The 20,499-nt window shown below is 37.1% G+C and overlaps 1 protein-coding gene across 2 annotated transcripts; it reads right to left on the bottom strand.

Moving 5' to 3' along the window:
* Positions 1-1,181: 1,181 nt before the first annotated feature.
* On the bottom strand, positions 1,182-19,836 carry LOC121898032 (aminopeptidase N-like). 2 transcript variants are annotated; one of them, XM_042412907.1, is made up of 22 exons: positions 19,769-19,836; positions 16,118-16,334; positions 14,463-14,769; positions 13,623-13,765; positions 13,135-13,271; positions 10,960-11,086; positions 9,829-9,983; positions 8,895-9,008; positions 8,650-8,793; positions 8,400-8,465; positions 8,103-8,168; positions 7,820-7,992; positions 7,387-7,463; positions 5,913-6,049; positions 5,713-5,768; positions 5,171-5,318; positions 4,955-5,046; positions 3,932-4,039; positions 3,636-3,803; positions 3,401-3,541; positions 2,620-2,701; positions 1,182-2,183 (listed from the first exon to the last, which is right to left on the bottom strand). In XM_042412907.1, the coding sequence occupies exons 1-22, from the start codon at positions 19,820-19,822 to the stop codon at positions 2,025-2,027; spliced, it is 2,871 nt and encodes a 956-aa protein (XP_042268841.1). In that variant the 5' UTR covers positions 19,823-19,836; the 3' UTR covers positions 1,182-2,024. The 2 variants fall into 2 exon arrangements, with proteins under 2 accessions (XP_042268841.1, XP_042268840.1); XM_042412906.1 differs by lacking the exon at positions 19,769-19,836 and having other exon boundaries at positions 16,118-16,439.
* Positions 19,837-20,499: the final 663 nt, after the last annotated feature.

Genomic DNA, 20,499 nt, shown 5'->3' with positions numbered 1-20,499 from the left:
GGAAACTATTGATAACTATCTGCTCAGAAGTGTAATAAGAGAGATATATTATCTAAGTGTGATAAGAGTGATATATTATCTACAGTAATGTTTAGCGGATGTTCACATGTGGCTCATAAAATATGGAATGTGAATTGGACCAAAACATCTAGTTCTGCGGTTGCATTAATATGTCAAATTTGTATGTCTTAAACCTTCAGTGTGGAACTTTTACATGTAAATTAACATCTGTTACATTAAAGTCCTTGCCATACGTGTTCACACAATGCTGATTAGCTTATCATCGCTAGATAAAACTCTCTGTACTTCATAGTGAAGTTCATAAAAAAGCTTTTTGACCGGGGAAAAGGGAGTAGTCAACAAATGTGCTATATACTGTACTCACTACGCAGAAGTAGCAGTACTAGAATATGGACAGACAATATTACATTGAAGCTGCATTAATTGATTTTTTTTTTGGTCATTAGGGAGAACATTATTCACATTATTAGCATTATTAGCAGAACAAGTTAATACAACTTTAATATATCCTCACCTTAAAAAGTTGTTATGGCTAGTTGCTAACTATGTCTGCTGTTTGGTGCAGGGCAAGTAATGTACAGTAGGTTTATCAGAGCCATTTAGCTTAAAACAGCTGCCTTGGTTGATGAGAGCAGTATGCTGTAAAACCAAAACAATGGGCTGAAAGACACTAACAGGCTCCATAGAGCTGAAGGGAGCTGCAGGTGATAATTCTTCATACAGTAAGTTTGTCACTTTAGGAGCAACCTCTTTAGTGCAGGTAAATAAAGTACATAAGATATTACTTATATCATTAAATATTTAAATTGTAAACAATCCAACAAGTGCTGCTGTACTAAACTGTCTTCACTCGTCACTAATAACTCACAGTAAATTGTGCAGAATTTGCACAAAACAAAGAGTAGCCCATATCTGAACTTTAGCTTTAGCTAACACATGCTCATTTCTACCACCAGCTAAGAGTTTACAAAAGGAAGAAACAAGAGGATATTTAGATTACTGTCTAGAAGCATAAAATATTTTCTAGATATTTAACATTTCAGTTGCACAACTAGTCATGAAAACCCTTATTCAACCACATCTACAGCGGGAATATCATCCATAGGAACGGAATAATGACTGGATACAGTAAATTCCTAACAAATCTGTTTATTCTCCTTTCCAGAATAAAGTACAATCATTGCCTTGAAATATCTACAAATATCGACAATATCAGTACAAGATGGGGGTTATTATATTATTATCTTGCAGATTTTGAACAATGAATAAAAGAATGTATTCAATAACAATTCAGTTGTTCCACAGATTATTTTGTATTGTGACAGGAAATGTCTGCACATGTGTGGAAAAAAAACGTTTTTCAGTGTTGCCACTTTCAGAGGCTCAATATTAAACATAGAAAAGAAAGTACAAATGTAAAAATGCAGTTCATTTTGTTGTTGTTTTCAACAGGCCAATGAGGGTGTGTGTTTAAATATGTCTCATATTTTACTCCAACTGACACAGATATACAAAATAATCATGTTATGACCACAACATAATTATTTTGTTATTACAACATCATTAAATAATTTTTCAAACATTACAAGAAAACATTCTGAATTTCTGACACTAAGGAATACAAACATTTTATTTTAAAAACTATGATTTTACAATAAGGTTAAAAAAAAAACAACACAAAAATTCTCATGGCCTTCTCACTCAAAGTATCGATATTTAGTTTGTAATTAGTACTACACATTCAAGGATTTTTTAATATATGGTAATTCTCTGTTTCTCTTTTTTCTGTTCTAATCAGCTTGACTTGAAACAAACGGAGGTATACAACAAACACCCTGCCAACAAATTTAACTCCAAATTTGTTTTAAAGAGGATCAAAATATGTCAAAATCTTTTTTTTGGTACACTTCACACTCTGTCAAGCAGAACTAGAGTAAATTTTAATGTATCTTGTGATACATTTACATACAATGAGCATTTTTAAATTACATGAAGTGAAGGCCTCATAAAGATTTTGCCTCTGCTTTAAACCAATTCAGAACATTTTCCTTGTTTGCTGCGATCCATTTCATGTTGGCGATTGTTCTCTCAATGGACTGATCCACTGCCAGGGTCCCAGAGCCGAAACCGACCTCAGAATTATCTGCCTTGAACTGCTCCAGCTGTAACAATAAACAAAACATAAAATGAGTGTCTTGCTTGGGAAGGTGATGAAGCCATTTGAAATCAGGCAGCAACAAATAACAACACAGGTCTGTTGTCCTAAAACGACACGGGCCCAGATTCAAGCAACTTTAAGGCCAGTCTGACTAGAGATACAATTTTACACACTGGTTGAGTGTGTAAAATTGTATGTAATGGCTTATGTTTTTAGTTGCTACAACCCCAGTCACACCACTTCAAGATGTTAAGATGGTGTGAAGGGTTAAGGTATTATAAGGGCAAGGTAAGTTATACATCTACATCTGATAGCATATCATAACTAACAATATCTAAAAGTAGAGATACAAATGTGTTTGATTGTGGGTAAAACAGGGCAAAATTCTTTGTGAAGAAACTTTGAAAACATTGTGGACAACAAGGTGTAGAATATCTAACCTGCTGAAGTTCGAATTCAGTTGAAAAGCGTTCGGTAACTCCATTGATGAGGTTGGAGAAGGAGAACGATCCACCACCATACCTGTGAGTGAAAACAAAACATACAGGATAATCAGGGCCAGTTGTATCCAAGTAAACAGTTTAGTCACTTGAGAATATTTCTCTTTTCACTGAGCATTGAATTTCACTAAAAAGTCAGCTGAGAAATTAACTGTATTTACAGTGTACAAGGCACAGTAAATCAAAGAGAGGCTGCAAATTTTTATTGCCAGTGCAACATGTACATCTTTTATCATATTTCAAGCTTCATGTAATTGTGTTGAAATATACTCAGCACCTGTGTTATGCTTTAACAAGGGGAGGCCTGATTGGTTTATGAGGAGTCAAGAGCAAAGGTCGGCCCAGGCAGAGTTAAACTGAGCACGCATTGTCAATAAAAGCTGTCACTGATAATAAACCTGACTATAAAGCTGCCTTTCAGCAATTATGTGATTATGTTACAATGGATATTTTATTGTGGGACTGTGATTCAGTTCAGCCTGTGAAAATCAAAGGTCACTGAGATTTGTGTTACCTAACACAAGCCATATATCTATATTTACACAAATTTCACTCAGAACTGTAAAGCTCATTTTAGCACTTTTTAAACTGTTGTGGAGAGATGACTGAGTGCTCTGCTAATTTGGAAAAAGTGAATTGTAGACTGAACAATTGGTGCCTTATCTTATATTTCATGGGAATATAGTGGTGTAGAGAATAAAAACTACTGTGTTGTACTCACTGAGTGAAAATGTATGACCATCGAGCCCTGACAAAGTCCCAAGCCAGAGACTGGCCAACCACATTGCTGGCAATGTAGACAATGGTGGATGTGGCATCCTGCTTTCGGACCTTTTTTGGATCCAGAGTGTAATCCAGGTACCTGAAGAAGGGGTATAGTATATGTGTGAGTACCAATCAGTAATATGCTGTAGTATACTGCATTATAGTATTAATAAGGCTGTGTGTGAGCAGACCTGTTGAGTAGCCAGGGTTGCTTCGTGCAGGACAGGGCATAGCGCAGTTTGTCAGCTTCAATAGCGATGGTGGCATTCTCAAACTGTTTCCAAGCAAACTCCCACTCTTTAGCACCACCTGCTGCGATGGCGTTACAGTACACAGTGGAACGGAGGTTGGCATTAATCCTGAGGAAAGATGACATTTTTTAAGTTCAGTCCACCATAGACAGAAAGTTGCACATTAAGTAAAGTAAAGAGTAATTAAAATAGTGAAGAGGCAACAGGTTCTACATCGGGCTGACATGTACACTCACTCATTTTTCTCAGTATCCATCCATTTCTTGAACCATGTCTTGGTCAGGTTTTGGCACTCCTCGAGACCTGTCCTGCAAGCCAGGCTGATAGCATTCACCTGATTATACCTGCAGGAAGGAGTATTAACAAGAGGCCAGAATGAAAAGATGAAGCGTATGAGTCTTACTATTAGAGGATAAGAAGTAGTGCTTTGTAGTAGTGTTGTTGATAATACAATTTTATTTTGAGAAGGATCATCTGAACAGTACTGACTAGATTTCCCTAGTCATAGTTAGCATGATGTTTTTCAGCAACTGCTCCAAAGTTTCATATGGTGGGCAGGTAAAATGCTGTCATCTCAGTGGGGCTAGTTATGGCTTTGCAAGATAATTCATGTTAGCATCTAGAAGGACAAGTGGTAATAGCCAGTGGTGATGCTAGCCTCTACTAGCTATCAAGTACATTAAATATGTTTACAACTAAACAGTGACTGTCATCTGGCCAGTTATGTTACTAAAGTGATGCTAACAAGGTAGGAATTCCATCAGTATACAAAATTGATTAAATGCTGCAGAGACAACTGACCAGTTCCCAACCAAAATGTAAAAAGAACTTAAAATAGAGCTGTGTGCAATGAACTACAGCTGTTGCCCCAAGAAATCAGGACCTTTATTGCTGCCAGTTACAATGTTACAATATCAAACACTTTATATAGTCCTTAAAATTAGACAATAGTACTGACCAAGTTTCGTCAAAAGACGGTACTATACATCTTTCATGTAATTAACAACAGAGCGTACTTTTACTTGCACAGTGTAACCGGGATCCTGTTTTCCAAAAGCATCTTTATACTAAGATGATCTCAGGGGCGGACTTTTGAACATTTGAAGAGGTGTAACACATTGCTGAGAGAGACAAACTGTATATACAGTGACACTGTTTTAATGTTTAACTCTCTAATTTGCAAGTGTATATTTTTTTTGCATCTCCTAAAAAATATGATCTCAAGAGCAGTATGCTCATGTTTTGATAGCTTTACTCACTGGTCCATGTGTCCATCAGGTACTTTGCTCCAGTTGTCGGTCATGTTTTTATAGTAGTTAAACAGAGGGGTGACCTGCTTTCTCAGATAATCCTAAAAACAAGGAAGAACAAAGAAATGTGATAATTCCACGAAGATTAGAAGCACAGGAGTTAATTCTTTGTATTTAATTTGTTTTGATGTTTATGCTGATGTGTTTAGCTGAAAGAAAGCACACCTGCATGTAACCATAAATCTCGCTGCGGTCAAACATGAGGTAGAAGAAGTCCAGGTTGTTCAGGGCCGACTCCCAGGGCATGTATTCTCTCTCCTTGTTCAGGTACTTGGTGGTATTAAGAGCCAGCACTGTGTCGATAAGCTTTGCTCTTTGGGATTACAAGATTGTGAAAATGAATGAGCCATGTACATTTCTGAACATCTTGATCATCATTTAGTACAGTAATAGCCTTGTGTGTCTCAGTTTTACCCTGTTTTCCAATACTTTGCCAAAATAGTTGTTTACCTTGGTATAGTCACGGTAAAGTAATGAGTCAAAATGACTGGCAGCATCTGTGTCATGCTAACAATGTTGTGTAGTGGTTATATTTGACTAATTTTAGACCATTTCCCCCATAAACCCTGTTTTAGATTAATGTGATGCATAGACCATTATTAATGAGGTATTTTGGCTTTACTGACAAAAACAAACAAGTTCCACATCTCAGTAATCCATTCCTTTCATTATAATCATCTATTTATTACAGCAGTAGCAGAGCTTACCTGGCCAGGTTGAAGGCGTCATCCACCAACTGAGCTCTGTTGATCCTTGGAATGCTCTACAGAAACAAGAGTCACTACTATTAAAACAACTCAGATCAAGTGTATGTAATCAGTGTAAGAAAGCAGAGGTCATAAATTATTGTAAGTTATCCAGAAAAGTTGCAGGTCATATCAATGCCCATCAGACAGCTATATCTTACCGTATGATTGGTGCTCAGAATATTTAGTAGTTTTTTCCAGTTGCCCTGGTCATAGTTTACTCTGTAGTAACCCACTGTGTTGATGTTAGCCAGCACCCAGTCAGTCTCTGTTGTTGCCTTCATCTCTTCAAATTTGGCTACAGAAGAGAGGGAGGTCAGAGTTATCAATTATTGTCATGCATAAGACCAAAAAATTTAAGATTATTGTTTGATGATTGGATTTTCTGCTAAGTCAGCCTGTGAGCTTTCTGCCAAGACAAGAACCAGTCTGCAATCTGTGCTTTCAGCTTTCAGCTACAGTACAATAGAATAATGAGACAGTCCTCACCATAGAATGACAGCACTGGTCATTTGTTCAAATGCATAAAATAAAATCTTTATGTTTCCCTAACAAGGAGCTTGCCCCTGTGAATTATAACTGTTGACTCTTTTAATCAAAAGCAGAATTACTATAATACTACTATACTATATATATATTATCATAAGGTTTTGCGGTGGTATAACAACATAACACTACTTCGTTGTAAAAGGCAACGCTTTTATCCAAAGCAGCTTACAAGGGAGGCAAGACAATCAATGTGACTTTGATACAGATGACCTTTGTTCTTTTCTCAACATCAGTGTTGGTTTCCATGACCGTGACCTTTTCCTAACCTTAACCAAGGAGCTTCTGTGCCTACCCAACCACAATCTTAGAAATGGTAGATCAGTAAACAGTCAACCTGCCGATAGGGAGACCACATCAGAAGACGCTCACGTGGATCATTTTGGGGAAAAAAACTATGTCAACTGACCAACGTTGTCATGTAGTCTGGAACTGGCAATGACAGAATGACACTGACAAAAAAACTCAAAATTGCGCTAAGGCTGGTTTATCTTTTAACACTTAATCAGCTCCCAGTTTAATCATTGGCATTGTACCTGTGCAGAGCAGTTTCTCTTCATAGTATCATTAATGTTGAAATATTGTGTTGCCCCTTGCAATCAATACTATACCTCGCTTTGAATGTAATTTCTAGAACAGCATTATAAAAACATATTTGTCATAACAGCCAGTCCCCACAGGTGGTGGCAAATCTGAAACTTGTGCAATACAGTCATGAATAATCAACTGGCCCATTCATGTTTCTTTCATTCTTCCAGATTGTTTTTCCTCATCTTCTCAAAGCGTTTAGGCTTCTTGTTAGGCTAGTTTGGGTTATGTTATAGATAATTCTTTAATGTATTTTCAACATGCTATTATCTGTCTGGAGCTTAGTTTTATGTTTCTAATGCTGTATTGCATTATTTTGACTTATAATTGATTGCTGATTGGTCAAATCCTGAGAAGTTGTTTTTTTTTTAATGTCCTTTAACACTTGCTTGTAATCAAGGAACCAGTGAATACAAATGACTTGTCTTGATCATCAATAAAAGCCAAAAAACGTTTATCTCTACTTATTAAACTATCAGCAAACGGGTGTATCCTACCTACCTTGTTCACTAATCAACCACTGTAGTTGAGTTTCGCCTCCATTCTTCTTCCACTTGATTGGAACAATCCATTTATAGCTGTGGGATTAACAACTGTGTTATTAAATCTACATGTACTTGCATCAGTTGTATCATGACGACATTAAAATGAAAATGACAAGTAGTAAAAAATAGTAGAAAGTAATGATAGATAATATTTTTTTCTTTTTCACTGCGTATTATTTTTTGTGATAATACTAGTAGTTATAATAGTATTAAAGATAGTAGTATTACTGTATTATTATAAAAGCAGTGTATTAGTATAAGCAGCAGAAGTAGTAACAGTGATAGGAGTTATAATAGTTGTGATTTACATAGCAGCAGTAGTATTAAAGACAAACACATAAATAATAACTTGAGAGGGAGGGATGAAAAAAGAAGGCCAGTATACATACTTGAAGGGAGATTGAACAGTAACTTCAGAGTCTGGATCCAGGAGGAAGTGCTCCTGGGATACCCTTCCAGTTTTTGTATCGATGGTAACTGCAGGAAAGCCCATCTGCAGCACCCAAGTGTTCATGATGTTGTCGATAGTGTCAGGAAGTTTAGTGCTACTTTTGTCAACAGCCTGTGGAAGCAGATGCAGGGAAATTGATGTGACAAACTACAGCAGATTGGAATATACTGGAGATCCTTCTGGTTAATATATTGGCCAAATGTTAATTGAAATGAACTTGCCATTTGCAGATGGCTCCATAGGTCTGTGTAGACTGCGTTCCCAAATGCAAATTTTGCCAGGTAGGACTGCAGGACGGACAGAAAAAATTGGAGATAAATGGGTGTTGGGAAAAGTATTTTTGGGTCATCCGATGCACACAGTTATGTCACTAATAGAGAATTAATTTGTCAAGGACATGTGTACCCAAACACCACACAGGATCTGTTATGCTAGAACTTTTTTACAGTGTCAAATAAAGGAGACTAAACTTTACAATTGCATGTAAAAAAGTTTTCAGGTAAATAATATGTCCTTACCGTGAGTCCCATTTTGAAGACATCCTCAGTAAGGAAATCTGACAACATTCGCAAAACAGATGCTCCCTGAGGATAACAAAAAACATTTTTTAGCTTTTTAAATGTTTTCAAGATCAGATGAGGCATCTGTGTTTTAGGGGCACTGTGACAAATTTGTTAAATATTGGTCTAATATTATATATGAATATTATATCTAATATTGCAGATTGGTCTAAAGATGAGAAATGTGTTCAGCTGCTGTTTAGGTTACCTTGCTGTAGGAGATGGCATCAAACAGCTCACTGATCTGTGCTGGTTTCTGGATGTCCTCTTCTTTAGAGGACAGAGGGTGAGAGGAGGCCAGGGCATCAACTGCAAACACCCTGTGGACATCATTGAGCACGATAAGGTCCTTCTGTTATGAGAAACATAAGACAGTATGGTCAAAACTTCATTGATCACTGTCATCACTATCCTGCATGACACAGATTAATGAGGTGGGAGGGTAATCCTTACGACGTTCCAGTTGGGTTCAGCTTTGTCTGCTCCCAGATACTCAACATAGGAGGCAAAGCCTTCATTCAGCCACAAGTCATTCCACCACCTCAGGGTCACCAGATTCCCAAACCACTGATGGAACAGCACAAACAGAAAATTTGAATGATTCAGCAAGAAGCAAACCAGAAGCTTTGAATTGGTAAAATTCCAGAGCAATAAAAAATGAGTAAGACAGGGGTAGGCAGACTTTGCATAGCCACACAGATTGAATATTTAATGACTAATCATTAAAAGACTTTGATGAAGAAACTGTTGTGTTGAAAGTGCTCTGCTTGCACTATTAAAGCCTTCAAATCAGTCATGTGCATCAGTCTTTTCTGATAAGCACCTGATTCAGTTGCACATTGCTAAAAATGCACGGAGAACCTCTTTCTATATAATGTATATATATACATTAAAAGAACTTGGTCTCAGCTGTTTAAAAAATGGCAATGATACAGCTTTGGAAGGACAATCTTGATATTCATTCAATTCAAAATTTTAACATGAAAGACTTGAAAATTACATGATGTTTGCTTACAAAGAGTTTTGATTTGACTTGTACTTGCTCACAAGCACTTGTCATAAGACTTGCTTTGACAAAACATGAGACTTGATTTAGAATCTGTTTTGATCATTTTTGAACTTGACTTGGACTTGCCCTCAGGGACTTAAAACTTCACTTGAACATGAAAAAAAGTCCAAAACTCAAGACTTCACTTCGACTTGTCTCAGTTAACTTGAGACTCAACCCAGACTTTATGCAAAAGGCCTCAGGTCTTTCAAGGTCATGCAGAATCATTCCAAATTCAGTTCTTCAGTTTAAAACTATTTAGATAAAAGAGTGAAACATAATAGCCAGTAAGAGTTAGACCAGTTAGACATTATGAAGTTGGCAGAGTTAAAAACAAACCATGTGAGCCAGTTCATGAGCAATGATGGTAGCGATCCTCTCCTTGTTGGAGTTAGAGGCGAACTCTTCATCATAGAGCAGAGCTGTCTCTCTGTATGTGATCAGACCCCAGTTCTCCATGGCTCCAGCATTAAAGTCTGGCAGAGCTATCTGATCTGCATTAGGAAGGAGATTATTTGTGGTTTATTATCTCTAAATGCAGCTGACTTAAAATGAACACATCCTCATAATTAAAATCTAATGTGATCTGGAGAGATGATGACCCAGAATCATTTATTTCCTCACACATTTAAAAAATCTCTATAAAAGGTAATCTTATTGAAAATATTTCTAATAGGCACCTTTTAAAGTTCAGTTAGAGACTTCAACAGTAGGCTGGGAAGACATTTGGAAATTTGGGTACATGATTGTTTAATCAACTTATCAAGTTTTATCTGTTAATAATTGACACTGTACAGCTGTGTCATTAAAATTCTAAACTGAGAGATACAAGTAACCATGGGTTAGCAGATAAGTCTAGCATCAATAAACGATAAGAACAGAATGAAGGACAAATGTTTTATATGGTGCTCGAAATGGTTGACACAGCTGTTTTACTGGAAGTGACAGCCAAAGTCTCAGTCTACAATATGAGGAATAATATATTTGGGGCTGACCATAAAAACGCACATGATGGCAATAAACATGATGGCAAGAACTATTGACCACTGAGGTGTGGTGGGGCAGTTAAATCAGAGGATTACATGTGTGACTGGGTAATTGTACTTAATACATGTGGAGGAGAGTTCATAATAAAAGCTATTCAGGCAATACATCTAATTGCATAAATTCAATAAAGATACATATAGATCATGAAAATGAATCATGTCCTCAGAGAAAAGAGGGCATGGAATTATATGTACAGAAAGTTTTAAATGGGGTTGTGTTGATTAATTGAAGGAAAATTCAGATATTTTTCAACCTGAGCCATTCTGACTGTGGATTATTTGCATTCACCACCTCCATTGTAGAGATTAAGAAAACACAGAATTTCAAAAAAAACAAGCAATTGTAGGTAATTGCAATTGTAATAAGGAATTGTAGCTGACTCCATAGTGACCTATGTCAAATCATCATGTGTGGTGGACTTACCAGACTTGGGCAGAGGGTATGTGGAATTGTAATAATTCTCAAAGAACTTAAGGATGGGTCCAGTTATGTTAAGGGCATACTGTCCTTGCCCAGCAGCAATAGCAGGCTTCCGAGCGAAGATCCGGATCTAAAACCACACCAAACATAATATGCACACAATTTAAAAAATGCTTTTCTGTCAATATAATTATCAGAAATCATTGAATCTTCTTGGTTTTAACTTCATCTCAGCTTTTTAATTGCATGATGTTAAAGCTACTATGTGCAGATTTTTTTAATGAGATTTAATCCTGCAGTGCGGAACTTTTACATATAAATGACTGTACATTACATTTCAGCCCTTGTCAAATGAGTTCACACGATGTTGATTAAGCCTATCACCACCAGATAAATCTCTCATTTCAAAGTATATTAAGTTTTTAAGTCTCATGTCGGGCGCGACATTCCTGTGCTGGCTGTTTGGCCTTTAATCATGCTGCTCTTCTAGTCTTTCTAAATGTTACTGGACCAAATTAATCAAATTCTGAAACATTGTGGGGGTCGTATGACGCTCAAAACTATTTATCCACCATTTTCAACCCAATCTCTAGAAGAAAACATCGGCATTGAACGTTTCTGCAAACCACAGAAACATTGAATATATACGTTTCAACACGTGAAATACATATCATATCAACAAATGTAGCATATTAACATTTATACCCGTTGAATAATGATGTTTTATGGTGTGACAATGCTGTAATTAAGGTCTGGTTAGGTTTAGGCACAAAGACCACTTTGTTAGGGTTAGGGAAAGATCATGGTTTGAGTTAAAATAAAATAAAAAATAAAATAAAAACAGCAGATGTCTCACTAAAAACAACCGGTTTTCTCACCAGAAAAATGGCTGCAAATGTCCTGACGTCTCACTAAAAACACCTGCTTTTGTCAGTTGAAATGGGAAGTGGACATTGGTTTCAAGGTGGTCTCGAACCGTGCGCTCTGCTGACTTCCAACTTGCTGCCAACAAAGTTACTAACCATCCACCGACCCCTCCTCCTCCCAGGAAAGATCAGCTCATATAGATCGAATGTGAACTACGTCACTTTACAAATGTTGAGATGATACGTTTTGTTGAAATGTTGACATAATATGTTTTGTTGACATTTTGATATGATACGTTTTGTTGAAATGTTAATATGCTACGTATTTCACGTGTTGAAACGTAGATATTCAACGTTTCTGTAGCTTGCAGGCTGCCATTTTATAGCCGCAACAGTAGGTTACAGCCAGTGGTGTACTGGCCATCAGGCATACTGGGACAAACCCTGGTGGGTCGATGGACAGCCAAAAAATATGTTTTTTGGCCGGTGGACCATCAAAACATATCTGTTTTTATTAAGATGTTGTTAGTTATTGTCAGAGTCCAGTGAAACTGTTTCAATCCTGTTAAAAATTGGTGCAGTCTATATTATGCATTGCTTTGTGCAACAGTGTCTTCTTAGATACATGAACGGATGGTGCCAGACTTAGAAATCTGCAAATCCTACACAGAGTAGCTTTAACTTGTATTTGTGTTACATCATTAATATGTGTGCCTCTCTCCAAAACAAACTCAGAGTTACAATCACATCCCTTGGATGACTACAAGAATGGGACTTTTGTTTTACTTAAAAGAAGAATGGCCAAGGGATTTTAGGGGGGAAGTCAACTGAAAAATGGCTGAAAAAAGCTCAAAAAGTAATTGCAGCTTAAGAAGTGTCAGCTAGTTTAACCGAAACACACAAGTTTTTGACTTTTCAGGTTCAGCTATTTATCTTGTAAACAGCTAACTTTACCATGTCTGCTGATGTTAATGTTAACCATCAAAGTTGCTTCTACTATATGCAAAACACTTGATTTACTTTATTTTTTGTCTTAGCTTACTATACTTTGCTTAGCTTGATAGCAAGCTAATATCTAATCACAAAGTTACATAGCCTGTGTCACCAATAATGGAATTTCTCCATAGACAATGGCATAAAAATGAACCACACCTGTTTACTTCTTTTAAAGTACCATGTGCAGGATTTTTAAAATTCCTACTATTATGGCGTCCCCTGTGTAGTATCAAAAAGGACGCTGGATGAATACATGCCGCTAAGTCTCCTGGAAATACAAACCACATTCATGAAATAGGGACAAAATCCAAATTACCAAAACTCCATCAATGGTGTTACTGATGAAGGCATAGTCGCTGACAATGAACGCCAAGAGGTAGGTGGACATTTTCTTGGTTGGCTTAAAAACAGTCTTTTGCAGATTCTTGTTTTGGATGGTGATGCTGCTTGATTCTGTAGAAGAGAAATTTAATTATATAATAATATGTGTATTTGATTTGATTTTCAAAAAGTGACTATAGCCTAAAAATTAATAGAATCATTGGCATCAATTTCTTTATTACTGATCATTATCATATCAGATCATTATTTATATTACTACCCAAGATCACAAAGTTAACTTTCAAATTGTCAAGAACTAGTTTTGACAGGTTTTTGTTTTGTATATGTTTGAGTTCAAATTTCAAAAACGTGTCACTTTAGAATATCCTTCTGTCCACAGTTTTAGTCAACCATATAAATTCTGTTATATTCACTTGTAAATCAACAATAATCTTGTCCAATCATCATTGTAGTGTAACTAACCTTTTTCCTCGCTATTGGACAGGGCTACTTTATCACTGTCGTGGATCAGGCTGATGTGGAAAATAGCTTTCATGGCTGGCTCGTCAAAACAAGGGAAAGCCTTTCTGGCATCTGTTGGCTGCATCTGAGTAGTAGCAACAACCCTGACAGAAAATTGACAAATTAAGCTTGATATTTAAAGAAACAAACCTGACATTTCTAGCAATGTGCTTGTTTGGTGTACTTAGAGCCAGATGAGAAAATTGATATCAATTTCAACTCTGTGCATCAAGTACAGAGATAGGCCTGCAAAGCCTTTAGCAGAAGACTGGAAGTAGGGGGAAACTGCCAGTCTAGCACTATCAAAAGAAAAATAATCCACTTTCCAAAAGCTCCAAAACTGACTAACATCTTGTATCTTGTTTATCACAAATTACACATTGAGAAATAGAAATGTTAAAAGGAGACTGTCCAGTTAACATTAGGTACCAGAGCCACTCTTCAACCAAGTGTTGATTGTTGCAGACTGACTGCAAGGCATCTCAAAAAGAACCAACTGTGCGCTATGAGGTATTTGCGACAACTTTGTCTGTTAACAACATAAATTAAACAGTTTTGAGTTTTTTTTAAGCTAGGCTAAAGCTGGTTCAGACACAAAACTGACATAATTAGATCTAATCTGACTCTTAGAGGGCAAACAAGCATATTTTCCAAAATGTCATCCTACTTCTTTAAAAGGGTTAACATATGTCCTGTGTAACAACTCATTTGGAACATTTCTTCTTAGTTCTGAAACTTTCTGGACTTATTTTTGCACTAGTTATATTTCAAGGCCTATTATCTGACACCCAATGCACATACTTTTTCACTCCATCCTCCATGTATTCGCTCCTATAGAAGCCTCCCAGGTCATCAGCCAGTTCTCCAGTAAAGCGTGTGTAGAGTTGGTACCTATGGCCCTTCATCAGTTTACCATCCAGTTGTAGGACCAGGTACTGAGTCACATTCTGGAGCCAGGAAGACTTGATTTGGGGGGCTTTGACTTCACTACCCACTGCAGTGAGTGTTGCCCACTGGCCATTCTCGAGTTTGGTGTATTCCAGTTTGTTGGAGTGGATGAGGATCAGGTCAGTCTCTTCAACACACTCAAACTCCACACTGGAATTACCTGAAACAACATGGAAGTAACTTTAATTGTGATCAGTAGGAAGTATCAGCAGTAAGAGGAGAAGATGAAGCAGGTGGAGGAGAATGTAAATCCATTGACTTATTAAATTATATTATTAGATATGATTGAAATTATGTAATTTGGGCTTTTAAAAATCAAGTAAATAATTAAACTTTCTGTTCAAATTTTAAAAAGTGGCAATTAAAATGTCTTCAAAGAGATGTTAATGTCTTAAAAGTTTATTTCACTTCTTGTAATGTGTGTATGTATGTCATGCAGTTTGCTCATCCAACCTCAGTTCCATCTAAAACCCAACCCATTTACTCACATTACAGTTTTATTGACTGATAAACTTGGAATGGAAAACCTGAATCAAACTTTTAAACACCCTTCAGAAAGACACAAGTGAGGTCACTGACTTTGTCCATGTTTTTCTACAGTCAATGTTGTTGTCTCCAAGGTCAAGAATAAGCTGTCAAGCTCAATGTAAATTCTTATACATTGTGCTATCCCTTTAAAATGGACATTGGTAAAGCAGGGTGTGTTGTTTTCCCTCCATTTTTTCTCTTATGTCTGCTGTTCAAACTGGTATAATATACACTTGATACATTTTTTATTTGTAGGCAATAACATGTTTAAAGCTGCAGCCCACTCACACACCAATTATCTTCTGGGTGTGTACAGACCATACCTGACTGACATCTTCTCCAGAGTTATGACCACTCTCCCTGGTTAGTTAGTTTTACATGGAGAACACACATTATATGAAGTTAAGTGACCTTATGAAACTTTCTCTCCCAAATTTAACTGAAACGATTAAATTGACAACCCTGAATAGGTGTATCAGGTGTGAACAGGGGCTTTGAAATGCATTTATAAATTATACTTGAGAGATTGATAAGATACAGTGTTCTTTATTAGTCCATAAAACTCACATCATAAGCATGCACTACTACTTTGGCAGTAGTAACAAAAAGGACACTGTGGCAAGTCGCTGATAATGAACACCAAGAGGTAGGTGGACACTTTCTAAGTTGGCTCAAAAACAGTCTTCTGCACATTATGGGATACAGCCTGATGCACAAACTCTGCAAGCTACAAGAAGAAGGATTCCTGAAAGATGAGTGCTTCTTCATTATGTCTCGTTTTCTTTTTACATCATACTACCTTAGAGATATAACTTATCAGCCTTCTATCGGCCTTTATCTCCATCCCCTTTTCCTCCCAAAAGAATGCCTACAAACTCTTGTTGGTTTTAATCCTTGTTAAACGATGAGGATTGATTTAGGCTCTGAATACCAGATGAATGCTACTAAGAAAACCATCTGTCCATAACATAAAGCCTTACCTGTAAAGATGTAGAGTTCATTTTGTCTCGTTGTTGTTGACTTAATTGGAGTCAGCTGGGGCCACAGGGTGACGTTATAGTGGTCTGGCACCAGGCTCTTGGGCAGACGATACTTGTCCCAAGGCTCATTGGATGGGGCAGGTGTCGTGACAGGTGGTTTTGTTGTTCCTCCGTCCGTTGGCGACACTTCATTATTGTCATTATTTTTAGCCTTTTCCTGTGAGTAAACAACAGACAGAGCTATGATAGTAGCCAGGGCTCCTGCACCCACGATGATGACCACTATCCCAACAGCTTTACTGATGTAGAAACCTTTCCCCATGTTGTCTGCCTGCGATGGAGCCCCACACTGAGACAGTGCATGCAAGGGTAGAAGGTGAACTTCTATATGTAGCCATGGGTAGCATTTCCCCTCCCATTCACTTTACCAGGTGATACATTAACAGTGAGATTGTAAACACCCACCCCACCTGATGAAGACAAAACTGGCTCTGTCAGATATTATAATAACTGACCTTTAACTATAATCTTACAATACTAACAATATTAAATTATATTTTCTGACATAATTATAGAGTTTTCATATCATAATGTAGACATTATTCCAGTTCATCCAAACTACACTTGACTATCAGCATTGTTGTCACTGAGATAATTTGAATCGCTAGCCTTTTAAACAGAAGAAAAGTTCATGTAAATCAATGTACATCATATCCACACTTTACACACTGAAACATTTTAAGACCCAGGGCCATAGCAAAGATTTTGGAAACACGGAGGCCATAAATCTAAGTGGGCCCAGCCCCCTCTTACCCCAGATCATTTTGAAGGCCGGAAAATTAAGATTTTCAGTTAATTTGTATATTTATGTATATTTAATTCATTCATGTTATGAGAGATTTTTGTGCTGGTAGGAAAAACTCTTATTTATTTATTCATTTATGTATTTCTTGATTTTTCTTGGCTTAAAAGTTTGTCAAATTTAAGGATGCTGAGTCTAAAAAATATTGGTATATTTTAAAATCTCACTATGTGTAACTTAAAATTATAAAACATACTGTATATATAAGCTGTTCTTCAGGTCCCCATATTCCCTGAGATAAAAATTCAGAGGACATTTGTGTCCTTAAGCTCTGTTAAGATCACAAGATCATGAAAAATCCTAATTGTAATAATCAAATGTCAGGGGGTCATGAAAATTGTGAGACAAATAAGCCAAAAGCCTCTCTGTATTTAAAGGCTGCATCCTTTCATACACTGAAATTGTTACTTTAGTACAGGCTCATCATAAATCCTTTAGATATGAAAAAAACGAAAAAGTAAAGTAAATAGGGCGCAGACGCAAAAACAAAAAAAAGGCCTGCGTATGAGGAAAAATGCATAAAGACTGTGTTTGCACTAGCAAATAGGGCCCACATGTTGTTGAGGAAATGGCAACAACATTGTTGTTCCCTTCATTCTTCATAATCTCCCAGGAAATTATCTGATGTACTATTCTGTAGTTAGAATTTAACAGGGGAGCAGTTTCATAACCCTACCATTTTATGAATGTCATTTTATGGATGCAAAGCTGTAAAGCACATGATGAGCAGGAGGAGAGAGGAGTTATCCATTTGCAGCCCTTAACCCTTCCGGTTACTGCTGCCTCTCTGCCTCTAAATCAACCCTCTACCCTCCCTCTCAGGTGGAATCATTTCACAAATTTTTCAAAGAAGGCTTTTTCCTCTTATATTGCAAAAGCAACAGCACTTTGGCAGGGATTTAAAGTGGATGATGCAGAAGATTGGACAATGCTCCCAACTTTGATATGAGTATGAGTATATGACTCAAGTTTTAATGTGATGTTCTAATAGTTTAATGTTTAGTCAGTGGCTTCAGTCTTTTTTCTTGGATGTCTTGGATGTTTATGCCAGTTCAGAAAACCTGAAGAAATAGTTGAAAGTGACCATCACGATAGGTTGCCCTGGCTTTATCAGATATCAGTATCTCCTTATACCTGTAAAGAGCTTACATTTTGGGGCCATTTTTTTCCTATGTGATTGAGCTTACACATCAACCACCACAGTTTTCCTGAAGGAGGACTGACCCTTTCTCTGTCCCTGTTGTATAGTATAAGTATATTTAAGCTAGTATGTAGTATGAAGTAGTATGTTTGCAGACTGTATGTAGTGCATTCACACTGACAAATGACAAAATTAACTGCACTTACAGCTGCGTTTATCAATATTTTTATACTAACAATGGACCAAGTGAATTTGTGTAATGTGAAATTGGTTGCTCATAATAACAAACCCACAGAGAATTATCCCCCAACTCTGTAGTTCTCCTAAGCTCTACAACACCTTTTAGACTCTTTTAGCTCATTGTTTTGGTTTTCCAGCTTGTAATGTTAAAGACAGCCAGTGAACACTTTGGAGCATTTAGCAACTAAGGAGCCAGATATTTTTGGTGGAGAGTTGGTGGAGAACAAACGAGAGCTAAAAGGAGAGTGAATACTGGACTTACATTCATCAGTCGTCTGCTGACATGTTCATCATAACAACTTTATATGGTGATAATATGTCAGTTGTTGGTATGTCAGTGTTTTCAGATCCACTACCCCAAGTGGCCAAGTGTTGAGTAATGTTTGACTTGATTATTGTAGGTGTTTTTATCATACCACTTCAAATGTTACTGTGGTTTGTGTAACCAGAGTAACAGATTTTATATTTCCAGTTCACCTTGACAGTATACCTGCAGCCCAAGATAGTATATGGCTTTTATTATAGTGAGAGAGAGGGGACTCTGGGGTCAGCTGTAGTTCAATGTGTTTTTCAGGTTTAAAGGGGATTGTAAATACATGCACTTGTTAAAGTGTGCAGTGTTTCCTAAGATCTGAGAAAGATGTGGAAATGCTACACGTGCTATAAAGCCAAGAAAGTACAGGTACAGATACAGCCAATGTTTAAAGGTCTATCTCACATGACTCAAACTCTCCTTTGAGATTGTGATATCAACAGCCTACCAAGAACAATATGTCCAACACAGAAAGTTTTGATAGTTTTATAAGTTGTTGTTCAGGACACGATATGATGTTGGAGTTTACGATAGAATCCCGTAAATGTAGATGAACAGACAGGTTTTACCACACAGTCTGTAAAATATCACCTTGGTAATTGTGATGCTATCTCTGGCCTTGTTTTTATCTCTGTAATACTCTGATAAAGGTTTCTTTGGCTTTGATAGTCAGGTCAAAGGAAAGAAAGAGTTCACTGACAGATTAGAAGGGAAAGCTTTTTTACTTACCACGCAGTTTGGAGATAGAATTATGACATGCAGAGCCTTTGAGTTTCTGACTGAGGGTCTACAGAAAGCCTGATTTAGGCAGTTGATTTTAAAGATGTGGTGTTATTCTATAATTTTCTTGAAGGTGATAAGTTATTCTTGATACTGGAAAGCAAGTTTGACAAATAAACTCATGGTCCTTTTACTAACTTTTTCTGGAGTTTCCAATACATTGAATTGTCTTCCTCAATGGCTATAGTTTGCTGAGTTACACTTCAGCAAACTATAGCCATATAGCCTCAGGTTACTCTGTCGTTACTCCGACGACTCTAACAAATGGTCATTACAACAGCCAGGAGCACTAACAAACCAAGTGGTATCAATTACCTTGATAACGACCACACAGAGATTAAATACCCGCCAGTCAGTCATAACAGTCATAACAACGGAGTGAACTCCATCACCTGAGGAAGAGCGGAGAGAGGTTCTAAGCTTCTTATTGTCAACAAATCCGATGAAAAGACCAAAACCACCTCTCCCTCCTTATCCTTTGTTTGGTACTCAAGGCCATTGCTTCCTAATGAAGATGCACATCTTTAAAAAGAAATAGAAATATAGTTTAATTTTTAACAAAACTAGTCTAGAGCCATGCTAGCACCTCTGTGGGGCTGTATTTAGGCACAGTGGGGATTTCAGCTAAATGCTGATATCAGCATGCTAACATGCTCACAATGACATGGTGATGGTCACATGCTGGTATAATGTTTACCATTGTCAACATCTTAGTTTAGTGTGTTAGCATGCTAACGTTTTCTAAGTAGCACTAAACATCAAGTACAGCTGAGGCTGATGGGAATGTGATTAGTTTTGCAGGTATTGGATCATAAACCAAAGTATTGGACAAAGTGAAGTTTTGACCAGAGGCCTGTACTACGAAGCAGGATTTGGGGTTAGCGAGGTAACTTCAGTTTTAACTCTGGGTTTTCAGTCCTACGACTGTGGTTCACTTTTTACTGGACTACATCACCATGGTAATCCGGAGCAGGTTAACTTCAGAGGATTGGCTCACAACCTGTCAACACCGCGATCACTGACCAATCATATCACTGGAAAAAAAT

The sequence above is a fragment of the Thunnus maccoyii genome, chromosome 5 (genome assembly GCF_910596095.1).
Source record: "Thunnus maccoyii chromosome 5, fThuMac1.1, whole genome shotgun sequence".
In the NCBI taxonomy this organism is placed as follows: domain Eukaryota; kingdom Metazoa; phylum Chordata; class Actinopteri; order Scombriformes; family Scombridae; genus Thunnus; species Thunnus maccoyii.
The sequence above is the reverse complement of the archived record's forward strand: the minus strand, read 5'-3'. Positions and strand labels throughout refer to the sequence as shown.

Excerpts from the sequence above, each read along its gene's own strand:
- LOC121898032 (XM_042412906.1), bottom strand. The coding sequence starts at position 16,439 with ATGGGGAAAGGTTTCTACATCAGTAAAGCTGTTGGGATAGTGGTCATC. Across the intron at positions 8,466-8,649 it reads ATGCCATCTCCTACAGCAAG|GGAGCATCTGTTTTGCGAAT; the intron begins GTAACCTAAACA and ends TGTTATCCTCAG. Across the intron at positions 6,050-7,386 it reads GTGGTTGATTAGTGAACAAG|CCAAATTTGAAGAGATGAAG; the intron begins GTAGGTAGGATA and ends TCTCTTCTGTAG.